General features: G+C 33.1%; 1 protein-coding gene across 3 annotated transcripts in view; it reads right to left on the bottom strand.

Moving 5' to 3' along the window:
* Positions 1–23,693, bottom strand: part of tbc1d30 (TBC1 domain family, member 30) — a 104,270-nt gene that overhangs the window by 13,486 nt on the left and 67,091 nt on the right. For all 3 annotated transcript variants that reach the window (XM_061983543.1, XM_061983544.1, XM_061983546.1), the window contains 4 exons: positions 12,817–12,882; positions 12,620–12,745; positions 6,289–6,474; positions 6,154–6,223 (listed from right to left, as the gene is read on the bottom strand). In XM_061983543.1, the coding sequence (XP_061839527.1) occupies positions 6,154–6,223; positions 6,289–6,474; positions 12,620–12,745; positions 12,817–12,882 (448 nt within the window). The remainder of the gene's footprint in view (positions 1–6,153; positions 6,224–6,288; positions 6,475–12,619; positions 12,746–12,816; positions 12,883–23,693) is intronic.

The following is a 23,693-nucleotide window of genomic DNA, read 5'->3' as shown; positions in this document are numbered from 1 at the left end:
AGAAACTTTTTTATTTTATTTTATTTTTTAATACACTGTAGCACTTTTAGGTTGTTTACTCCATGTAAAGTGCTTTTTACAAATATAATCTATTATTATTATTATTGTTGTCCAAGTTCGTAATTTACAACCATGGACAATCATGAATCGATCGGAATAAAGAAAAATGTGAAAATGTTTCATTTTAAATAAATAATAATAAATAATAATAATAAATAATAAATAATAATAATAATAATAAATAATAAATAAATGCATAATAAATTATTTTAATTTTAAATAAAGAAACATTTTTTTTTTTTAAATTTTTTAATACACTGTAGCACTTTGAGGTTGTTTACTCAATGTAAAGTGCTTTTTACAAATAAAATCTATTATTATTATTATTGTTGTCCAAGTTCGTACTTTACAACCATGGACAATCATGAATCGATCGGAATAAAGAAAAATTTGAAAATTTTTCATTTTAAATAAATAATAATAAATAATAATAATAAATAATAAATAATAATAATAATAATAAATAATAAATAAATGCATAATAAATTATTTTAATTTTAAATAAAGAAACATTTATTTTTTTATTTTTTTTTAATACACTGTAGCACTTTGAGGTTGTTTACTCAATGTAAAGTGCTTTTTACAAATAAAATCTATTATTATTATTATTGTTGTCCAAGTTCGTAATTTACAACCATGGACAATCATGAATCGATCGGAATAAAGAAAAATTTGAAAATGTTTCATTTTAAATAAATAATAAATAATAAATAATAATAAATAATAATAAATAATAATAAATAATAATAAATAATAAAAAATAATAATAATAAATAAATAAATGCATAATAAATCATTTTAATTTTAAATAAAGAAACATTTTTTTTTTTTTTTTAATACACTGTAGCACTTTGAGGTTGTTTACTCCATGTAAAGTGCTTTTTACAAATAAAATGTATTATTATTATTATTGTTGTCCAAGTTCGTAATTTACAACCATGGACAATCATGAATCGATCGGAATAAAGAAAAATTTGAAAATTTTTCATTTTAAATAAATAATAATAAATAATAAATAATAATAATAAATAATAAATAACAAATAATAAATAATAATAATAATAATAATAATAAATAAATGCATAATAAATAATTTTAATTTTAAATAAAGAAATTTTTTTTATTTTTTTAATACACTGTAGCACTTTGAGGTTGTTTACTCAATGTAAAGTGTTTTTTTACAAATAAAATCTATTATTATTATTATTGTTGTCCAAGTTCGTAATTTACAACCATGGACAATCATGAATCGATCGGAATAAAGAAAAATTTGAAAATGTTTCATTTTAAATAAATAATAATAAATAATAATAATAATAATAATAATAAATAAATGCATAATAAATAATTTTAATTTTAAATAAAGAAACATTTTTTTTAATTTTTTTTTTAATACACTGTAGCACTTTGAGGTTGTTTACTCAATGTAAAGTGCTTTTTACAAATAAAATCTATTATTATTATTGTTGTCCAAGTTCGTAATTTACAACCATGGACAATCATGAATCGATCGGAATAAAGAAAAATTTGAAAATGTTTCATTTTAAATAAATAATAATAAATAATAAATAATAATAATAAATAATAATAATAATAATAATAATAATAATAATAAATAATAAATAAATGCATAATAAATAATTTTAATTTTAAATAAAGAAACATTTTTTTATTTTTATTTTTTTAATACACTGTAGCACTTTGAGGTTGTTTACTCCATGTAAAGTGCTTTTTACAAATAAAATCTATTATTATTATTATTGTTGTTGTCCAAGTTTGTAATTTACAACCATGGACAATCATGAATCGATCGGAATAAAGAAAAATTTGAAAATGTTTCATTTTAAATAAATAATAATAAATAATAAATAATAATAATAATAATAAATAATAAATAAATGCATAATAAATAATTTTAATTTTAAATAAAGAAACATTTTTTTTATTTATTTTTTTTAATACACTGTAGCACTTTGAGGTTGTTAACTCAATGTAAAGTGCTTTTTACAAATAAAATCTATTATTATTATTATTGTTGTCCAAGTTCGTAATTTACAACCATGGACAATCATGAATCGATCGGAATAAAGAAAAATTTGAAAATGTTTCATTTTAAATAAATAATAATAAATAATAATAATAATAATAATAATAATAATAATAAATAATAAATAAATGCATAATAAATAATTTTAATTTTAAATAAAGAAACATTTTTTATTTTTTATTTTTTTAATACACTGTAGCACTTTGAGGTTGTTTACTCAATGTAAAGTGCTTTTTACAAATAAAATCTATTATTATTATTGTTGTCCAAGTTCGTAATTTACAACCATGGACAATCATGAATCGATCGGAATAAAGAAAAATTTGAAAATGTTTCATTTTAAATAAATAATAATAATAATAATAATAATAATAATAATAATAAATAAATGCATAATAAATAATTTTAATTTTAAATAAAGAAACTTTTTTTTTTTTTTTTTTTTTTTTTTAATACACTGTAGCACTTTGAGGTTGTTTACTCAATGTAAAGTGCTTTTTACAAATAAAATCTATTATTATTATTATTGTTGTCCAAGTTCGTAATTTACAACCATGGACAATCATGAATCGATCGGAATAAAGAAAAATTTGAAAATGTTTCATTTTAAATAAATAATAATAAATAATAATAATAAATAATAATAATAATAATAATAATAATAATAAATAATAAATAAATGCATAATAAATAATTGTAATTTTCAATAAAGAAACATTTTTTTATTTTTATTTTTTTAATACACTGTAGCACTTTGAGGTTGTTTACTCAATGTAAAGTGCTTTTTACAAATAAAATCTATTATTATTATTATTGTTGTCCAAGTTCGTAATTTACAACCATGGACAATCATGAATCGATCGGAATAAAGAAAAATTTGAAATGTTTTCATTTTAAATAAATAATAATAAATAATAAATAATAATAATAAATAATAAAAATAATAAATAATAAATAAATGCATAATAAATAATTTTAATTTTAAATAAAGAAACATTTTTTATTTTTTATTTTTTTAATACACTGTAGCACTTTGAGGTTGTTTACTCAATGTAAAGTGCTTTTTACAAATAAAATCTATTATTATTATTGTTGTCCAAGTTTGTAATTTACAACCATGGACAAATTTTCCTTTATTCCGATCGATTCATGATTATCGATCGGAATAAAGAAAAATTTGAAAATGTTTCATTTTAAATAAATAATAAATAATAATAATAAATAATAATAATAATAAATAATAAATAAATGCATAATAAATAATTTTAATTTTAAATAAAGAAACATTTTTTATTTTTTTAATACACTGTAGCACTTTGAGGTTGTTTACTCAATGTAAAGTGCTTTTTACAAATAAAATCTATTATTATTATTATTGTTGTCCAAGTTCGTAATTTACAACCATGGACAATCATGAATCGATCGGAATAAAGAAAAATTTGAAAATGTTTCATTTTAAATAAATAATAATAATAAATAATAACAATAATAATAATAATAATAATAAATAATAAATAAATGCATAATAAATCATTTTAATTTTCAATAAAGAAACATTTTTTTATTTTTATTTTTTTAATACACTGTAGCACTTTGAGGTTGTTTACTCAATGTAAAGTGCTTTTTACAAATAAAATCTATTATTATTATTGTTGTCCAAGTTTGTAATTTACAACCATGGACAAATTTTCCTTTATTCCGATCGATTCATGATTATCGATCGGAATAAAGAAAAATTTGAAAATGTTTAATTTTAAATAAATAATAAATAATAATAATAAATAATAATAATAATAAATAATAAATAAATGCATAATAAATAATTTTAATTTTAAATAAAGAAACATTTTTATTTTTTTATTTTTTTAATACACTGTAGCACTTTGAGGTTGTTTACTCCATGTAAAGTGCTTTTTACAAATAAAATCTATTATTATTATTATTGTTGTCCAAGTTCGTAATTTACAACCATGGACAATCATGAATCGATCGGAATAAAGAAAAATTTGAAAATGTTTCATTTTAAATAAATAATAATAAATAATAATAATAAATAATAATAATAATAAATAATAAATAAATGCATAATAAATAATTGTAATTTTCAATAAAGAAAAATTTTTTTCTTTTTATTTTTTTAATACACTGTAGCACTTTGAGGTTGTTTACTCCATGTAAAGTGCTTTTTACAAATAAAATCTATTATTATTATTATTGTTGTCCAAGTTCGTAGTTTACAACCATGGACAATCATGAATCGATCGGAATAAAGAAAAAATTGAAAATGTTTCATTTTAAATAAATAATAATAAATAATAAATAATAAATAATAATAATAAATAATAAATAATAATAATAATAATAATAATAATAATAATAAATAATAAATAAATGCATAATAAATAATTTGAATTTTAAATAAAGAAACATTTTTTTTTTTAATTTTTTTTTTTTTAATACACTGTAGCACTTTGAGGTTGTTTACTCAATGTAAAGTGCTTTTTACAAATAAAATCTATTATTATTATTGTTGTCCAAGTTCGTAATTTACAACCATGGACAATCATGAATCGATCGGAATAAAGAAAAATTTGAAAATGTTTAATTTTAAATAAATAATAATCAATAATAAATAATAATAATAAATAATAAATAATAAATAAATGCATAATAAATAATTGTAATTTTAAATAAAGAAACATTTTTTTATTTTTATTTTTTTAATACACTGTAGCACTTTGAGGTTGTTTACTCCATGTAAAGTGCTTTTTACAAATAAAATCTATTATTATTATTATTGTTGTCCAAGTTTGTAATTTACAACCATGGACAATCATGAATCGATCGGAATAAAGAAAAATTTGAAAATGTTTCATTTTAAATAAATAATAATAAATAATAATAAATAATAAATAATAAATAATAAATAAATGCATAATAAATAATTTTAATTTTAAATAAAGAAAAAAAAAAATATTTTTATGTTTTTAATACACTGTAGCACTTTGAGGTTGTTTACTCAATGTAAAGTGCTTTTTACAAATAAAATCTATTATTATTATTGCTGTCCAAGTTCGTAATTTACAACCATGGACAATCATGAATCGATCGGAATAAAGAAAAATTTGAAAATGTTTCATTTTAAATTAATAATAATAAATAATAATAATAATAATAATAATAAATAATAAATAAATGCATAATAAATAATTTTAATTTTCAATAAAGAAACATTTTTATTTTTTTATTTTTTTAATACACTGTAGCACTTTGAGGTTGTTTACTCAATGTAAAGTGCTTTTTACAAATAAAATGTATTATTATTATTGTTGTCCAAGTTCGTAATTTACAACCATGGACAATCATGAATCGATCGGAATAAAGAAAAATGTGCGATTTGGATGTGAATCTGTTTTTTTTTTAGCACCCCCGGTCAGAAGTCGTTTGTTCAACTTCTTTCTCAAAGTTCCACGTTAGGTCGTTTCTTGTTCATCATTTGTGTTATTCACCTGCTGTTCAAAAAACCTTTGCACAGCAGATTTGTAAAAACCTTTGTGGAAATGTGGCCCCTAAAACAATTGAGTTGATCCCTGCTGTACTTTCAACAAGACCATAAAATGGCGTGAGACAAGCTACAAGGGTGTGAGCACTCGCTAGGTGGGCAACACTGAGGGAAGAAGCAAAGCTATGAGGTCGTCTCCTGTTTATGAGCGAGGGCGTATATATTTAAAAAAAAAAGATGACTGTATTGGTTTGTACTAGGGTTGTCCTGAAACCAATATTTTGGTACTGGTACCAAAATGTATTTCGATACTTTTCTAAATAAAGGGGACCACAAAAAATGGCATAATAGGCTTTATTTTAATTTGTGTACATGAAACATATGTTTATTATTACAATTTAGTCCTTAAATAAAATAGTGAACATATTTTAGTAGTAAGTAAACAAGTGTACTTTTTAGAGGCGGTATAGTACCGAATATGATTCATTAGTATTGCGGTACTATACTAGCACCGGTATACTGTACAACCAGAGTTTGTACTCACCTGACAGCGCCCGCAGGTTGTTGGCGAAGTAACTCTCGGGAAGCACTTTGTCGATCAGGTAGATCATCACCTGCGCACACAAGTAGTTGACGTTTAGGGTGGAGGTCGGGGGTCAGAAAAGGTCGTGGAGGTCACCTTCAGCGCATCGCTCTCATGGCTCTCAGTCACCTCCAGTATGAGCCCTGCCAGCACGTTGAAGCCTTGGCAGTAGCCCACGCTTTTATTCCAGCGGGCATACGCCAGCAGCACCCGCTTCAGCACCACCCGGTCCTGCTCCCCCTCCTGGCCGCAGTAAAAACTGAAGCCCGTCCTGTGGAGGTCCTGGAGGGGATTGAGGGAGTGACTTAAAAGACTAAACTTATTTTCCGCACTGCAAAAACTGCAATCTAAGTAAGATGAAATATCTCAAATAAGGGTGATATTTGCTTATTTTCTGTCTGATAAGATCATTCTTCTCACTAAGCAGATTTTATGTTAGAGTGTTTTACTTGTTTTGGTCCTAAATGATCTCAGTAAGATATTACAGCTTGTTGCTGAGATTTGATGACCTATATTGAGTAAAACATGCTTGAAACTAGAATGTCAAGTGTTGCAAAGCTGTGTCATCAACACTCACGAGTATAAAACTACTTTTTTAAAGTACTAATTTCTTCTGTAGTTGATCTGACATTCAAATGGAAAAGCCAACTCCTTGCCCAAAAAGAAAGTCCCCATCTTTCCCCCTCGCAACACTGATAAAGAAAAGAGCGGGGGTTGAATTTCACATTCCAAGGTTAAGACACTAAACAGGCCTATGAAGACAAGAGCAACTGGTAGAATATACAAAGGAAAAGTGCTAACTGATCTAAACATGGCTATGTAAAAAGAAAGAACTCTTAAACATACTGTATATGCATCCTCCACAGCACCCATTAGTCTATATCTAAATATCCATCCCTATCTCTATCGAACAGATTCAAGATCCATCAGCCTTTACATTGGTCTAAACCAGGGGTGTCCATATTGCAAGTCTTGGGCCATGTCTACACTGCAAAAACTGAAATCTAAGTAAGATTGAATATCTCAAATAAGGCTGACATCTGCTTATTTTCTGTCTGATAAGATAATTCTTCTCACTAAACAGATTTGATGTTAGAATGTTTTACTTGTTTTAAGTGTTTTGGTCCTAAATGATCTCAGTAAGATATTACAGCTTGTTGCTGAGATTTGATGACCTATATTGAGTAAAACATGCTTGAAACTAGAATATCAACTGTTGCAAAGCTGTGTCATCAACACTCACGAGTATAAAACTACTTTTTTAAAGTACTCATTTCTTCTGTAGTTGATCTGACATTCAAATGGAAAAGCCAACTCCTTGCCCACAAAGAAAGCCCCCATCTTTCCCCCTCGCAACACTGATAAGGAAAAGAGTGGGGGTTGAATTTCACATTCCAAGGTTAAGACACTAAACAGGCCTCTGAAGACAAGAGCAACTAGTAGAATATACAAAGGAAAAGTGCTAACTGATCTAAACATGGCTATGTAAAAAGAAAGAACTCTTAAACATACTGTATATGCATCCTCCACAGCACCCATTAGTCTATATCTAAATATCCATCCCTATCTCTATCGAACAGATTAAAGATCCATCAGCCTTTACATTGGTCTAAACCAGGGGTGTCCATATTGCAAGTCTTAGGCCATGTCTACACTGCAAAAACTGAAATCTAAGTAAGATTGAATATCTCAAATAAGGCTGACATTTGCTTATTTTCTGTCTGATAAGATCATTCTTCTCACTAAGCAGATTTTATGTTAGAATGTTTTACTTGTTTTAAGTGTTTTGGTCCTAAATGATCTCAGTAAGATATTACAGCTTGTTGCTGAGATTTGATGACCTATATTGAGTAAAACATGCTTGAAACTAGAATATCAAGTGTTGCAAAGCTGTGTCATCAACACTCACGAGTATAAAACTACTTTTTTAAAGTACTCATTTCTTCTGTAGTTGATCTGACATTCAAATGGAAAAGCCAACTCCTTGCCCACAAAGAAAGTCCCCATCTTTCCCCCTCGCAACACTGATAAGGAAAAGAGCGGGGGTTGAATTTCACATTCCAAGGTTAAGACACTAAACAGGCCTATGAAGACAAGAGCAACTGGTAGAATATACAAAGGAAAAGTGCTAACTGATCTAAACATGGCTATGTAAAAAGAAAGAACTCTTAAACATACTGTATATGCATCCTCCACAGCACCCATTAGTCTATATCTAAATATCCATCCCTATCTCTATCGAACAGATTCAAGATCCATCAGCCTTTACATTGGTCTAAACCAGGGGTGTCCATATTGCAAGTCTTGGGCCATGTCTACACTGCAAAAACTGAAATCTAAGTAAGATTGAATATGTCAAATAAGGCTGACATTTGCTTATTTTCTGTCTGATAAGATCATTCTTCTCACTAAGCAGATTTGATGTTAGAGTGTTTTACTTGTTTTAAGTGTTTTGCTCCTAAATGATGTCAGTAAGATATTACAGCTTGTTGCTGAGATTTGATGACCTATATTGAGTAAAACATGCTTGAAACTAGAATATCAACTGTTGCAAAGCTGTGTCATCAACACTCACAAGTATAAAACTACTTTTTTAAAGTACTAATTTCTTCTGTAGTTGATCTGACATTCAAATGGAAAAGCCAACTCCTTGCCCACAAAGAAAGTCCCCATCTTTCCCCCTCGCAACACTGATAAGGAAAAGAGTGGGGGTTGAATTTCACATTCCAAGGTTAAGACACTAAACAGGCCTCTGAAGAGAAGAGCAACTGGTAGAATATACAAAGGAAAAGTGCTAACTGATCTAAACATGGCTATGTAAAAAGAAAGAACTCTTAAACATACTGTATATGCATCCTCCACAGCACCCATTAGTCTATATCTAAATATCCATCCCTATCTCTATCGAACAGATTAAAGATCCATCAGCCTTTACATTGGTCTAAACCAGGGGTGTCCATATTGAAAGTCTTGGGCCATGTCTACACTGCAAAAACTGAAATCTAAGTAAGATTGAATATCTCAAATAAGGCTGACATTTGCTTATTTTCTGTCTGATAAGATAATTCTTCTCACTAAGCAGATTTTATGTTAGAATGTTTTACTTGTTTTAAGGGTTTTGGTCCTAAATGATGTCAGTAAGATATTACAGCTTGTTGCTGAGATTTGATGACCTATATTGAGTAAAACATGCTTGAAACTAGAATATCAAGTGTTGCAAAGCTGTGTCATCAACACTCACAAGTATGGATGTCCGATAATGGCTTTCTGCCGATATTTCGATATTGTCCAACTCTTTAATTACCGATACCAATTTCAACCGATACTGATATATACAGTCGTGGAATTAACACATTATTATGCCTAATTTGGACAACCAAGTATGGTGAAGATAAGGTTCTTTTTAAAAAAAATTATAAAATAAAATAAGATAAATAAACTAAAAACATTTTCTTGAATAAAAAAGAAAGTAAAACAATATAAAAACAGTTTCATAGAAACTAGTAATGAATGAAAATGAGTCAAATGAAGTGTTAAAGGTTAGTACTATTAGTGGAGCAGCAGCACGCACAATCATGTGTGCTTACGGACTGTATCCCTTGCAGACTGTATTGATATATATTGATATATAATGTAGGAACCACAATATTAATAACAGAAAGAAACAACCCTTTTGTGTGAATGAGTGTAAATGGGGGAGGGAGGTTTTTTGGGTTGGTGCACTAATTGTAAGTGTTTCTTGTGTTTTTTTATGTTGATTTAATTAAAAAAAAACAACAACAAAAAAATCGATACCGATAATAAAAAAAAACGATACCAATAATTTCCGATATTACATTTTAAAGCATTTATCGGCCGATAATATCGGACATCTCTACTCACAAGTATAAAACTACTTTTTTAAAGTCATTATTTCTTATTTCAAGCATGAAATAAAATATCATGACTTTGACACAATTGTGTCTCATAATTAAAACAGATGACAGCCAAATGGACTTTGCTGTTTTATTTTCAATGAAACAATAGAAAATAAGTCCTCATATAGTAGTACAGTTGGCACAGTACAGTAAACTGACAGTTAATATTTAAACATTTGACATTTCTAACAATTTTGAACAGAAATAGTTCATGCACATTCAGATAAATTCTTCAAAATTACAATAAAAATATTTTGGGCCGGGGGCCAGGCTGTATATATGCACACTAATTGACTGAAAGAGCACGCACTTGGCGCGATGATGTCATGTTATCCATGGAAAAATGCATTTTTAGACAATATGCATACCTGCCAACTTTTGAAATCAGAAAAACCTAGTAGCCAGGGTCCAGGGGCCGCAGGCCTCGGACAAAGTCCTGGTGGGGGGTTCCGCCCCCCGACGCAAAATGATTGATTGCATTCAGACAGGTTAAAATGTTGCTACAACCATTACTTTTCTATCAGTCACAGTGACTTTTCAAAACAAAAATATTACAGCAAAAATCATATGGGTTGATTGACATGTTTATTCTGTAAGATAACTTCAATAGTTTGAAATTATTTTGACAGTTAATGCCAGTTATCCTGTCAACCTTTCACAAGACTTCAATTTGTTCATTGAAAGTATAAACACTTTTTACAGTAAACAAATGGTAAAACAGTACTAAACAATTCCATTAAAAAAAAAATTGGTGTCATTATTAACTTTCTGTCCAAGCTTGTATAATCTACTGCCTTGTTCAATTGTAAAAAATATTCTGTGCCTAAAATTCACATTTCTATCACAATGATCATACTGTAAACATGGTAAGCTAACTTCATTAAAATTAATAGTCCTGTCAATAGCATGGAATTACAATTCAAATGTAGTTTTTTTGTAAGCCTTTCAAAAGAATTCAAAATATGAAAAATGAATGAAAATTAATTTAAGCCATCAGACACTTGAAAAGTGGCACATCACATCTCTAATGTAATCATTTGAACTTTTCAACAGAAATAGCACTGCAAAAATATTAAGGACATACTTCTGTATTTTGGTAGTTATGCTGTCAACATTTAACAAGATTTCTTCAACTTGGACTTGAAAGCATAAATAGTATAAAAACTTTTAACAGTATGTCGTGCTGTGAAATACAGCCGACAGGATTGCGCACCAAACACGAAGCAAGGCCAAAGCGCATGCATGGTGCAGGAGAACAAAGGACTTCTTTCATTTAAGGTTTGTGATAAACCATCAAACTCATTCGTTAAAAGGACTCTATAGTAATATAAAGCGAATTTTTCTGGACATTATCATGCAAGAAAAGTTTATTTTTGGGACCGCGATCACCGCGTAATGATTTTTAAAGGTTGCATTACAAACATTTAACTGTCCCATGTGATCAGCCAGTGCGATTGGAAGTCCATGCTCAATTATTGCCTCCGTAAATAAAACTTCGGCATTTATCACATCCAAAGAATCTGTTTGGGCGACGAAAAACGTTGAAAGTTTTCCACTTGTATCGCTAGCAACGGCATTAGACTTGTGTTTTTTTGTCCCAACGTGGTCTTTTACATCGCTAATTCCTCCGTGTCCGATGGAAAAATCTTGTCTGCACAAGGTGCAATTCGCGTAGTTTTCACCCTTTTTGGAACGGATAATTATTCCCGGATAGGCTTTTGAATATTCTTCACGGAATGACTGCAGTTTTCTTTTCGGTTTAAGACTCGTTTGCGATTTTTCTCCGGCTGATTCCATGATCGTTCGCTCGTTTGGAAACAATGGCAACTGGTGCCTCGTGCTTGGCAGCGGTGCTATAAATAGCCTCGCGCATGGCATTCGGAATGGCTCGATAGGAAGTTACGGGAAGCAGTGTCGATTGTCATTGTTGTTACGCGATTTCGTGAATAAAACTTTTCAAAAAAATTTTTTTTTTAATGAATGAAAAAACATATTTTTTATCACTGCAACCGTAACCCGGAATAGGTTGATGAAAACCGTACTAATTACGGGAAAACCGGAGTAGTTGGCAGGTATGAATATGATTTTCCTGAGCGGCTAGGAGACCCCGAGAGTAACAAGCGCTTGCCTTGTTGCCTTTCCATTAAGAACAATAAATTTGTTTTTTGTATAAGTTTGCTGGTTTCAAGAAATGTAATATCATTATGTCAAGATAATGACACCAGCATTTACTTCATTTAAGAATATTTTTCAACATATTGAGCAAAAAGGTATTTTTTTTTCTACCAAGAAAAGTGCACTTGTTATTAGTGAGAATATACTTATTTTAAGGTATTTTTGGGTTCATTGAGGTTAGCTAATTTGACTTATTTTGGAAAGTCTTGACAAGCCAAATGTTCTTGATAATTTTGCTTAGTTCAAATAAAATACCCCTCATTTTTGTCTTTTTTTTTCTTCTTGTTTTTGAACACTGACTTTTTGCAGTGCGCAGATCCCGGTTTGGCGGTTACCTTGACGATCTGGACGCCCAGCGAGTCGTCGTCCGGGTTGCTGCGCTCGTTGAAAGCGAAACGGAGCGTCTTGTCCCAGTCGATGGAGATGCTGTGGAGGTACTGGTCAGCCAGCGTCAGCCACACCTGCACACACACACACACACACTCATGCACATTTCGCTTTCTTTGCGTCCTGACCTTGCTGGGACACTCACCCGCTTCCTCCATTCTTTGGGGATGCCAGTGGGAAGTCTGGCTACGGCTTTAAGGGCGTCGTACCACTGCACACAAAACACATGCCAGCCACCAAGTCAGTCACATGAACAATTACGGTGGATAAAATAACTACAACACATTTTTTTGTCCTATGATTCAGGATGCTTTATTATTGTCCATTCTTAACATGTACAAGACATATAAGAACTGAAATTACATTTTCGTTTTATTTTTGTATTTTTATTATTATTATTTTTATTTTATTTTATTATTTTAGTTATTTTTTATTGTATTTTATAAATTTTTTTAATAAAATGAAAAAAAAAAAAAGAAATGACATTTTCGGCACAGTCCCACAAAGAGCAGACATACGTTACAACAGCATTTCTCAAAGTGTGGGGCGCGCCCCACTGGTGGGGAATAGAGACATGACAGGTGGGGCGCGAGAAACGGGAGGAAATTTCACTTTAAATTTTTTTTATTATTATTATATTCTTAGATTATTTTTTTTTTACTATGCTTTCATTTTCTATACACACTGTAAATCACTTTGTGATTCTGTCTGTGAAATCCGCTATATAAATAAATGGAAATTACCGGTACTTATTTTTACTGTAGGCTTTAAATTTCTCGGTAGGAGCGAAAGTTTGACAGACATAGCAACAGTAACTAATGGGGGCGGGGCTAAGCGGAACAAACTTTCGCGCGGATGGGTAGCAGGCTAATGTGTGGACCACAATTACACAAATATATACATTTGTGACTCGCACCTCAAAGGTCGTCGAGCCAGAGCCTGCAGAGAAACAAAAATCTGACGGGCACACACTGTGTCATTCACCGGGAAGTATAAGTTATAACACATTTTTGATTTATTATTAAAACTTGATGCAAGTTATAACACTTTTGTTTTATTTATTATTGAACTTGATGCAAGTTATAACACTTTTTTGATTTATTATTGAACTTGATGCAAGTTATAACACTTTTTTTTTATTTATTATTGAACTTGATGCAAGTTATTTGATTTATTATTGAACTTGGTGCAAGTTATAACACTTTTTTTGATTTATTATTGAACTTGATGCAAGTTATGACACTTTTGTTTTATTTATTATTGAACTTGATGCAAGTTATAACACTTTTTTTGATTTATTATTGAACTTGATGCAAGTTATTTGATTTATTATTGAACTTGATGCAAGTTATAACACTTTTATTTGATTTATTATTGAACTTGATGCAAGTTATAACACTTTTTTTGATTTATTATTGAACTTGATGCAAGTTATAACACTTTTTTTGATTTATTATTGAACTTGATGCTAGTTATAACACTTTTATTTGATTTATTATTGACCTTGATGCAAGTTATAACATTTTTTTTGATTTATTATTGAACGTGATGCAAGTTATAACACTTTTTTTGATTTATTATTGAACTTGATGCAAGTTATAACCCTTTTTTGATTTATTATTGAACTTGATGCAAGTTATAACACTTTTTTTGATTTATTATTGAACGTGATGCAAGTTATATCACTTTTTTTGATTTACTATTGAACTTGATGGAAGTTATTTTATTTATTATTGAACTTGATGCAAGTTATACCACAGCTGCACAGTTATTTTATTTATTATTGAACTTGATGTTATTTTATGTTATTGAGTTTGAATGTATACAACTTGATGTTCAATAAATTTGAAAATGTTAAAGCTTGGCATTAGCGCTCTGTTGGGGCGATGGGGGCAGGTGGGGCTTGAAAACTCCCCCTTGTCCAAAGTGGGGGATGACAAAAAAAGTTTGAGAACCACTGCGTTACAGGGAGACAAGAACAGGATTGTGCCAACGGATCAGCCACTTATGGCTCTCCTTAAAAAAGGTGGGAAAAAGGTGATATTGGGGAAGGGGGGGGGGGGGGGGGGGGGGGAGAGTAAAAAAAATATCAGTGAAAGGCTGGACCCTTGGGAGGGGGTCCAGACTGAGTCCAAGGGGAAAAACACATACATGTTACATATAATCACAACAACTCGCAACAGAGGGGGGGAGTTGGGACCCTGGAGGTCGACTGCTGCTATAAAGCGCTACTCAGCCGTCCATCACCCCGAAGGGGAATCAAGCTTTAAGGGCGTCGTACCACTGCACACAAAACACATGCCAGCCACCAAGTCAGTCACATGAACAATTACAGTGGATAAAATAACTACAACACCTTTTTTTTGTCCTACACATTGATATGATTCAGGATGCTTTATTATTGTCCATTCTTAACATGTACAAGACATATAAGAACTGAAATTACATTTTCGTTTTATTTTTGTATTTTTATTATTATTATTTTATTTTTATTTTATATTAGTTATTTTTTATTGTATTTTATTAATTTTTTTAATAAAATGAAAAAAAAAAAAAGAAATGACATTTTCGGCACAGTCCCACAAAGAGCAGACGTACGTTACAGGGAGACAAGAACAGGATTGTGCCAACGGATCAGCCACTTATGGCGCTCCTTAAAAAAGGTGGGAAAAAGGTGATATTGGGGAAGGGGGGGGGGGAGTAAAAAAAATATCAGTGAAAGGCTGGACCCTTGGGAGGGGGTCCAGACTGAGTCCAAGGGGAAAAACACATACATGTTACATATAATCACAACAACTCGCAACAGAGGGGGGGAGTTGGGACCCTGGAGGTCGACTGCTGCTATAAAGCGCTACTCAGCCGTCCATCACCCCGAAGGGGAATCAAGCGGTGGTGAAGGCGTGGGATAGAGGTGGAGACCTCCGAATTCAGGAGCTTGGTGGTAGCGGGGGTGTATATTGTAGCGTCCCAGAACAGTTAGTGCTGCAAGGCCTTCTGGGTATTTGTTCTGTTGTGTTAAGGTGCTGATGTTCTCCCGAAATGTGTTTGTCATTCTTGTTTGGTGTGGGTTCGCAGTGTGGCGCATATTTGTAACAGTGTTAAAGTTGTTTATACGGCCACCCTCAGTGTGACCTGTATGGCTGTTGACCAAGAATGCATTGCATTCACTTGTGTGTGTGTGTTAAAGCCGCGTATATTATGTGACTGTTTGTATGGTGGAAAAGCGGACGTGACGACAGGTTGTAGAGGACGTTAAAGGCAGTGCCTTTAAGGCACGCCCTCAATGCTGTTGTCCGGGCAGAAATCGGGAGAAATTCGGGAGAATGGTTGCCCCGGGAGATTTTTGGGAGGGGCACTGAAATTCGTGAGAGCCAAATGAAATTACATCTACGTCTTTTCACACACACAAGTGAATGCAATTCATACTTGGTCAACAGCCATACAGGTCACACTGAGGGTGGCCGTATAAACAACTTTAACACTGTTACAAATATGCGCCACACTGTGAACCCACACCAAACAAGAATGACAAACACATTTCGGGAGAACATCCGCACCGTAACACAACATAAACACAACAGAACAAATACCCAGAACCCCTTGCAGCACTAACTCTTCCGGGACGCTACAATATACACCCCCGATACCCCCTCCCACCTCAACCTCCTCATGCTCTCTCAGGAAGAGCATGTCCCAAATTCCAAGCTGCTGTCTTGAGGCATGTTAAAAAAAATAATGCACTTTGTGACTTCAATAATAAATATGGCAGTGCCATGTTGGCACTTTTTTTTCCCATAACTTGAGTTGATTTATTTTGGAAAACCTTGTTACATTGTTTAATGCATCACAACAAAATGAGGCATAATAATGTGTTAATTCCACCACTGTATATATCGGTATCGCTTGATATCGGAATCGGTATTTAAGAGTTGGACAATATCGTAATATCGGCACAAAAGCCGTTATCGGACATCTCTAGTGTCAACGTGGTATTAGCATGAATATCATGTGACTGTATTTCATGCATTTAATACATTCTTTGCTAGAAACTCACTCCTGTTACTCAAAAGTCATCTTCAGCTTAGGAAACTTGTACAAAAAAAGAACAAAGTTGTCTGAGATGGAGTAACTGGACCATAGGGCGCACCGGATTATAAGGCGCACTGCCGATGAATGGTCTATTTTTTCTCATCCTTTTTCGAATATAAGGCGCTTTAAAAAGGAGTCATCTTATTATTATTATTTTTTAACCCTTCCTGTGGTCTACATAACATGTGATGGTAGTTCTTTGGTCAAAATGTTGCATAGATGATGTTTTACACATCATCTTCAAGTCGCTTTCTGACAGCCTCTTCAGGATGCGCCGTTTTGTGGATGGTCTTATTTACGTGCCTCCACTTGGACAGTGTCTTCTCCTTGTTGTAGCAGTGTAGCGTGCAAGGACGGGAGTGGAAGAAGTGTCAAAAGATGGAGCTAACTGTTTTAATGACTTTCAGACTTTTTACTTCAATCAATAACGGAGCAGCATCTCCTCATCCGTGGCTCACTAGTGCATCAACAACAATGCCGGAAATGTGTCCCGTGAAAAAACGTCCGACCGGAACTCTCTAATAACTAAAGTTCCTTGGGTGAATAATGTAAAGTCACTACACCGGTATGTTTTAGTGCTTTCATGGCGAGTTTACTGACAGATATAAGTAAGAACTTTACTAGGGCTGCAGCTAACGATTATTTTTCTATCGATTAATCTATAGATTATTTTTTCGATTAATCGGTTAATCTATAGATTATTTTTTTTTCCGATTAATCTATAGATTATTTTTCCTTTTACCGATTTTTTTTTAAATTTAAAATGAAGAGGAAAAAATAAATGTAGGCCAGTTTTTTCAAAAGGCATGGCTTTTATTTACAAAAAAAAAGTATGGCCACTCAGTCAACATTGACAACAACATGACAAAATATTCTGTAACAATAACAAAAACTTTTAACATTTAACAAAATTAAAAGTAGCTTATTTGCTTTTTAATGTGCAAATATAAAAGTAAACATCCAGTGCAAATCTTAATATTCTGGAATAGTATAAGCATTTCAAAAGTAAAAGTATTGCTTATTTTGCTTTAAAATGTGCAAAAATAAAGATAAACATCCAATACAAAAAAGTGCAAAACGGAAATATTCTGTAACAAGTGTAAACATTTCAACAAAAGTAAAAGTATTGCTTATTTGCTAAAATGTGCAAAAAATAAAGCTAAACATCCAATACAAAAAAGTGTACAGTGTAAACATTTCAACAAAAGTAAAAGTATTGCTTATTTTGCTTAATAACACAACAATGATAGTATGATTAAAGTGAAAGTTAATTGTTGGTTTGTACATAGTATATGTAACTGTTAATGTTGTAAAAGGTATTTGCACAACTAATTAACGTTAGCGTTTGTGACACGTCTTGTGCCGTGGGGTTCTTTCAGGACCGACAGACTGAACGCCAGACGGCTTTGCCAAATTTACAATCTTTTAATTTTACACAAAGTCTTTTCTCTTCCAACTGCGCGGATCGCGCACCTGGGCATGATCGCGGCGTCGCTCCCGGCGCGCCCCGCCTCGCCGCTCGCTCGCCGCCGCCGCCTCTCCACAGCGTTAAAGAGGAGCGCGTCTTTGTAAACACTGAACAGGCACGCCAAACGCGCCTCTCAGAGCGAAACGGTGCTTTAGTTTATGAATTTACAACGCAGATACAAATGACACATTCATGTTTTTGTGTAATAATGACAACGTATACGCACGCGGACGATTGACTTGTTGATGGTGATGGCAAGAACGCTGTCGGGGGTTTTCTTTTCAAATGTTCGTTCATAGCCGTTGTGCTGCTATGATAGGCCATTTCCGCTCGACACAGTGTGCATACAACAACATTATTAGGCCGTTTATTGAAATACTCCCACACTTTTGACGACTTTTGGCGTGCTTTTTTCCCCTCGCTCGCATCGTCTGCTTTGCGCTCCGCCATGACAGTAAAGTAGAGTGACGTAAATATGCGACGCGCCGACGCACAAAAACGGCGTCGACGTATTTACGTAACCGATGACGTCGACTACGTCGACGCGTCGTTTCAGCCTTAGACTTTACACTACTTTATATTAGAAATGGCAACAGCGGAGGATGAATGTCACATAACAAGAAGATAGAGAAAAAGAAGAAGCTTATCGACTGCGGACGTGTGCAAATTTTCAGGACTTATGCAGATCCCAAATACACATCAGCAGGTAACAGAATGTAAGAAAAAAGTTGCTTTTGAATAATATTGTGAAAAAAAATGCCAGATAATATGTCTTACCTTATACACACACCATAATAATACTCCTATGTTGAAGCACAGTACAATCCATTAAGAGGTGCGGCTTCATAGCTTACCGAAGTCGTACTCAACTTTTTTTTACAGATTTTTTAGTGCCGTGTGTAGTGTTCTATATTTTCAATAGAACATATAACGTTTTGGTGTTGTTTACTGGCGTCAGTAAAACAGAGTAAAACAACTTGCACTGAGCCTGGTCTATAAAGTTAAAGTTAAAGTACCAATGATTGTCACACACACACTAGGTGTGGCGAGATTATTCTCTGCATTTGACCCATCACCCTTGATCACCCCCTGGGAGGTGAGGGGAGCAGTGGGCAGCAGCGGTGGCCGCGCCCGGGAATCATTTTGGTGATTTAACCCCCAATTCCAACCCTTGATGCTGAGTGCCAAGCAGGGAGGTAATGGGTCCCATTTTTATAGTCTTTGGTATGACTCGGCCGGGGTTTGAACTCACAACCTACCGATCTCAGGGCGGACACTCTAACCACTAGGCCACTGAGTAGGTAAAAAATCCGCTACACCTCCCTGATACCGAAGTACATGTCAAACTACTTCCTTAACGTAAATGACCGCCATAACCACAACACCAGGGGGAGCTCCACTAACCACGTTAAACCCAGATTCCCATCTAACAAAGGTCTTAACTCATTCTCTTTCTATGCCACATCAATATGGAATGCACTCCCAACAGGTATAAAAGAAAGTGCATCTCTATCCTCCCTCAAAACCGCACTAAAAGAACACCTCCAGGCAACTACAACCCTAGACTAACACCCTCCCCCCTCCACATCCCACCCCCTGGATTGTAAATAATGTAAATAATTCAATGTATATACTCTGATGATTAACTTGTGTGATGACAGTATATATTTGTACCATGAATTGATTTAAGTGGACCCCGACTTAAACAAGTTGAAAACTTATTGGGGTGTTACCATTTAGTGGTCAATTGTACGGAATATGTACTTCACTGTGCAATCTACTAATAAATAAAGTCTCAAGTCATATTGCAGTTTACACGTATATATTATGTCGGAGGCAGATATTTACATATATCCGTATTTAAGTGTTACTTCTTTAATTTCATAATCATATTACAAAACAGCTAGTGTTTTTCTTCCAATTGTGGTCTTTTGGTTGTCTGCAAATACTGTGTGCTAACCTTGAGTGTGGAATGTAAGAAAGAGAGATACTCCTTCTTCTTATCTATTCTTATGTCCAGATGGGAGGACAATGGGCATGTGTTTTGACTGAAAAGACAAGACAGCGAGGGAGGGAGGGAGGGGGAGAGACTTTATAGAATAGAAGGTTTCCATTTCGGGGTGGGGGGAGACCATCTTAGCTGCGCGATTGAATGTTCTATGCTGGACTGGTCTCAGTATATTTACAAAGCTTTGCAAATATATTACAAAATACCTATTCTGTCTCTGGTGGTTCTTCTACTCAGCTTTAAGTGTCGTAAAGAGCTTGGGAGCGACGGCCAGAAACTTGAATTCCCTGGGAGGAACAACTGGTTCAAACGCAACAATTTGGGGGCTCGTCCGGGATTTGAACCCGGGACCTCTCGAAATTATTAACCAAGGGGGGTCCCACCACAACATAAATTGTGGTGTGAATCCTGTGCAGATTTCGAGAACCTTCCTATAATTGGTGCTATTTTCCCTGTGACTGCTACTAAAAATGTAGAACGCATTAACTATGTTTTTTATAATCTGTTGAGACTAACCAACCTGACTCGTGATGCTGTTGAGGGGCTTGCTGAACAACTTGCCCCAACTTCCCTCATGGCCGTCCAGCGGAACAAGCAACACAGTCACCCAGGTTTTGGCTCTTAGCCATGCTAGTCATCAACCTAAGCCACAGGTTGCCTGCACCTGCTCCTAAGGTCAAAGCTACCAGGTTTTCGGTGGTGATGTCATTAGTATACACAGATGTGAGAGCCTTTGTAACGTCACGCAACAATTATGTTTGACTGCCTTCTACTGGTCACACATATCATTACATCATGTACCAACTAAAATTGCTTCGAGGTCGGTAAGCAAAACCAGCATTATTCCGTACATCCGGCGCACCGCGTTATAAGGCGCTCTGTCGATTTTTGAGGGGAAAAAAAAATTTGAAGTGCGCCTTATAGTCTGAAAAATACGGTAGTTGAAAAAGAGTTACAAGTAGGGATGATGTTCGATAAGAAAAGAACCAATTCCATGGACTCGAATCCCTTTTTGAGAGCCGGTTCCCGTTATCGAGGCCACTATAGTAAAGAAAAAGAGTTGATTCTTTATTCGAATCTGTGGGAACGAGTCCCAAATGGGCAATGTTATGCCCATTTGATTGTAGACTCTTACTGACACCTTGTGGCGATATGAAAATACTACGCGTCATTAGTTTGGGCACTTCCGGGTTGAGACAATTGAGAAGTAGACAAGTTGTGTTAGCTCTTACAAGCCTTGGAAAAGATAAGTCTGTAAGTAAACTGTTTAACTTGTTAATGTAACTCAATATTAAGGTGGAAATTGTTTAAGTTTGATCCTAAGATGTTTATTGAAAAACGATTTTTGTGCACTGTTTCAATGGATGTTTTGAGGACTTAAAATGGCTGCCAGTCGTGTATTTCCACCATCGAAATAGTTTCAACACTCAGAAGTATTTGTTTGATGATAGTACTGTATATTTGTGTGAAGCTAATATTTACATATTGTGTATTACATTTCAGTATGTTCATTGAATCACATAGCTTATACATTTGTCATTGTGTGTATTTCAGTTTAAAAAACAAAAATAACAGTCGAGTGCAAGACAAAAGTAAAGATAGGAAAAGACAAAGCAAGATCAACAACAATAAAGAGCCTACATGGATTCATCTGCTTTGGAACTTTATTAGAACGCCTTGGATTGTTTGTTAGCTGTCTGCCTGTGTGTGTAGTTAGTATGTTCCAATAGCAGCAGAAGTGCACTTTTTGGAGAGCTGCAGTGACGTGCAGTCACTAGAGGCAGGTGAGGCCCCGCCTCACCTGCCATCATGGAAAGAAAAAAAATGTAAAAAGAAAAAAAAAAAATTAAATTGTTATATGTATCCAGTGATGATACTATAAAGTTATTTTCCATTTAACTTCACCAGTTTTAGATTATTTTTATTCAAAATCGCTGAATTTTCACATTTGCCGTTCAAATACTGAGAAGAGACGGTGCGGTGATCAGCAGCCAGTTGAGGCACATCACTCAGTGCCTCAACATGGATTACTGGACTCGGCTAACTGCTGGCCTGCTGTGCAGTGAGACTGTATTGCTATATGAATTATATTATACATTTCCATAGTTTAGTTAGCTGAGGTATATAATGCACAGTGTATATTGTCAACAACTGTATGTGTGTAAAGTATTTCTTGTGCTGAGCCATCATAAAATGGCTGCAAAAGACGCACTGGCTGAGGCTCGCCTCCTGCACCCCCGCCGTAGAATTGTTGTATCAACTAAAGCCCACACTTAAACTTTCCACGTGCAAGATTGAATCTATTTTAAAAAATGATTTCATAAGAAGCCAAAAAGTGCAAAAACAATAATGTTCGTGTTGGAGGAGTTGTGAATGACTGCAGGGACACAACATTAGCATACCTGCCAACTTTTGAAATCAGAAAAACCTAGTAGCCAGGGTCCAAGGGCCGCAGGCCTTTGTCCTGGACCTCATTAGGTCCAGGACAAAGTCCTGGTGGAGGGTTCAGGGCTTCGCCCCCCGACGCAAAATGATTATTAGCATTCCGACAGGTTAAAATGTTGCTAAAACCATCACTTTTCTATCAGTCACAGTGACTTTTCAAAACAAAAATATTACAGCAAAAATCATATGGGTTGATTGACATGTTTATTCTGTAAGCTAACTTCAATAGTTTGAAATGATTTTGACAGTTAATGCCAGTTATCCTGTCAACCTTTCACAAGACTTCAATTTGTTCATTGAAAGTATAAACACTTTTTACAGTAAACAAATGGTAAAACAGTACTAAACAATTCCATTAAAAAAAAAATTGGTGTCATTATTAACTTTCTGTCCAAGCTTGTATAATCTACTGCCTTGTTCAATTGTAAAAAATATTCTGTGCCTAAATTTCACATTTCTATCACAATGATCATACTGTAAACATGGTAAGCTAACTTCATTACAATTAATAGTCCTGTCAATAGCATGGAATTACAATTCAAATGTAGTTTTTTTGTAAGCCTTTCAAAAGAATTCAAAATATGAAAAATTAATGAAAATGAATTTAAGCCATCAGACACTTGAAAAGTGGCACATCACATCTCTAATGTAATCATTTGAACTTTTCAACAGAAATAGCACTGCAAAAATATTAAGGACATACTTCTGTATTTTGGTAGTTATGCTGTCAACATTTAACAAGATTTCTTCAACTTGGACTTGAAAGCATAAATAGTATAAACACTTTTAACAGTATGTCGTGCTGTGAAATACAGCCGACAGGATTGCGCACCAAACACGAAGCAAGGCCAAAGCGCATGCATGGTGCAGGAGAACAAAGGACTTCTTTCATTTAAGGTTTGTGATAAACCATCAAACTCATTCGTTAAAAGGACTCTATAGTAATATAAAGCAAATTTTTCTGGACATTATCATGCAAGAAAAGTTTATTTTTGCGACCGCGATCAACGCA

The sequence above is a fragment of the Nerophis lumbriciformis genome, linkage group LG25, assembly GCF_033978685.3.
Source record: "Nerophis lumbriciformis linkage group LG25, RoL_Nlum_v2.1, whole genome shotgun sequence".
Classification (NCBI taxonomy): Eukaryota; Metazoa; Chordata; class Actinopteri; order Syngnathiformes; family Syngnathidae; genus Nerophis; species Nerophis lumbriciformis.
The sequence above is the reverse complement of the archived record's forward strand: the minus strand, read 5'-3'. Positions and strand labels throughout refer to the sequence as shown.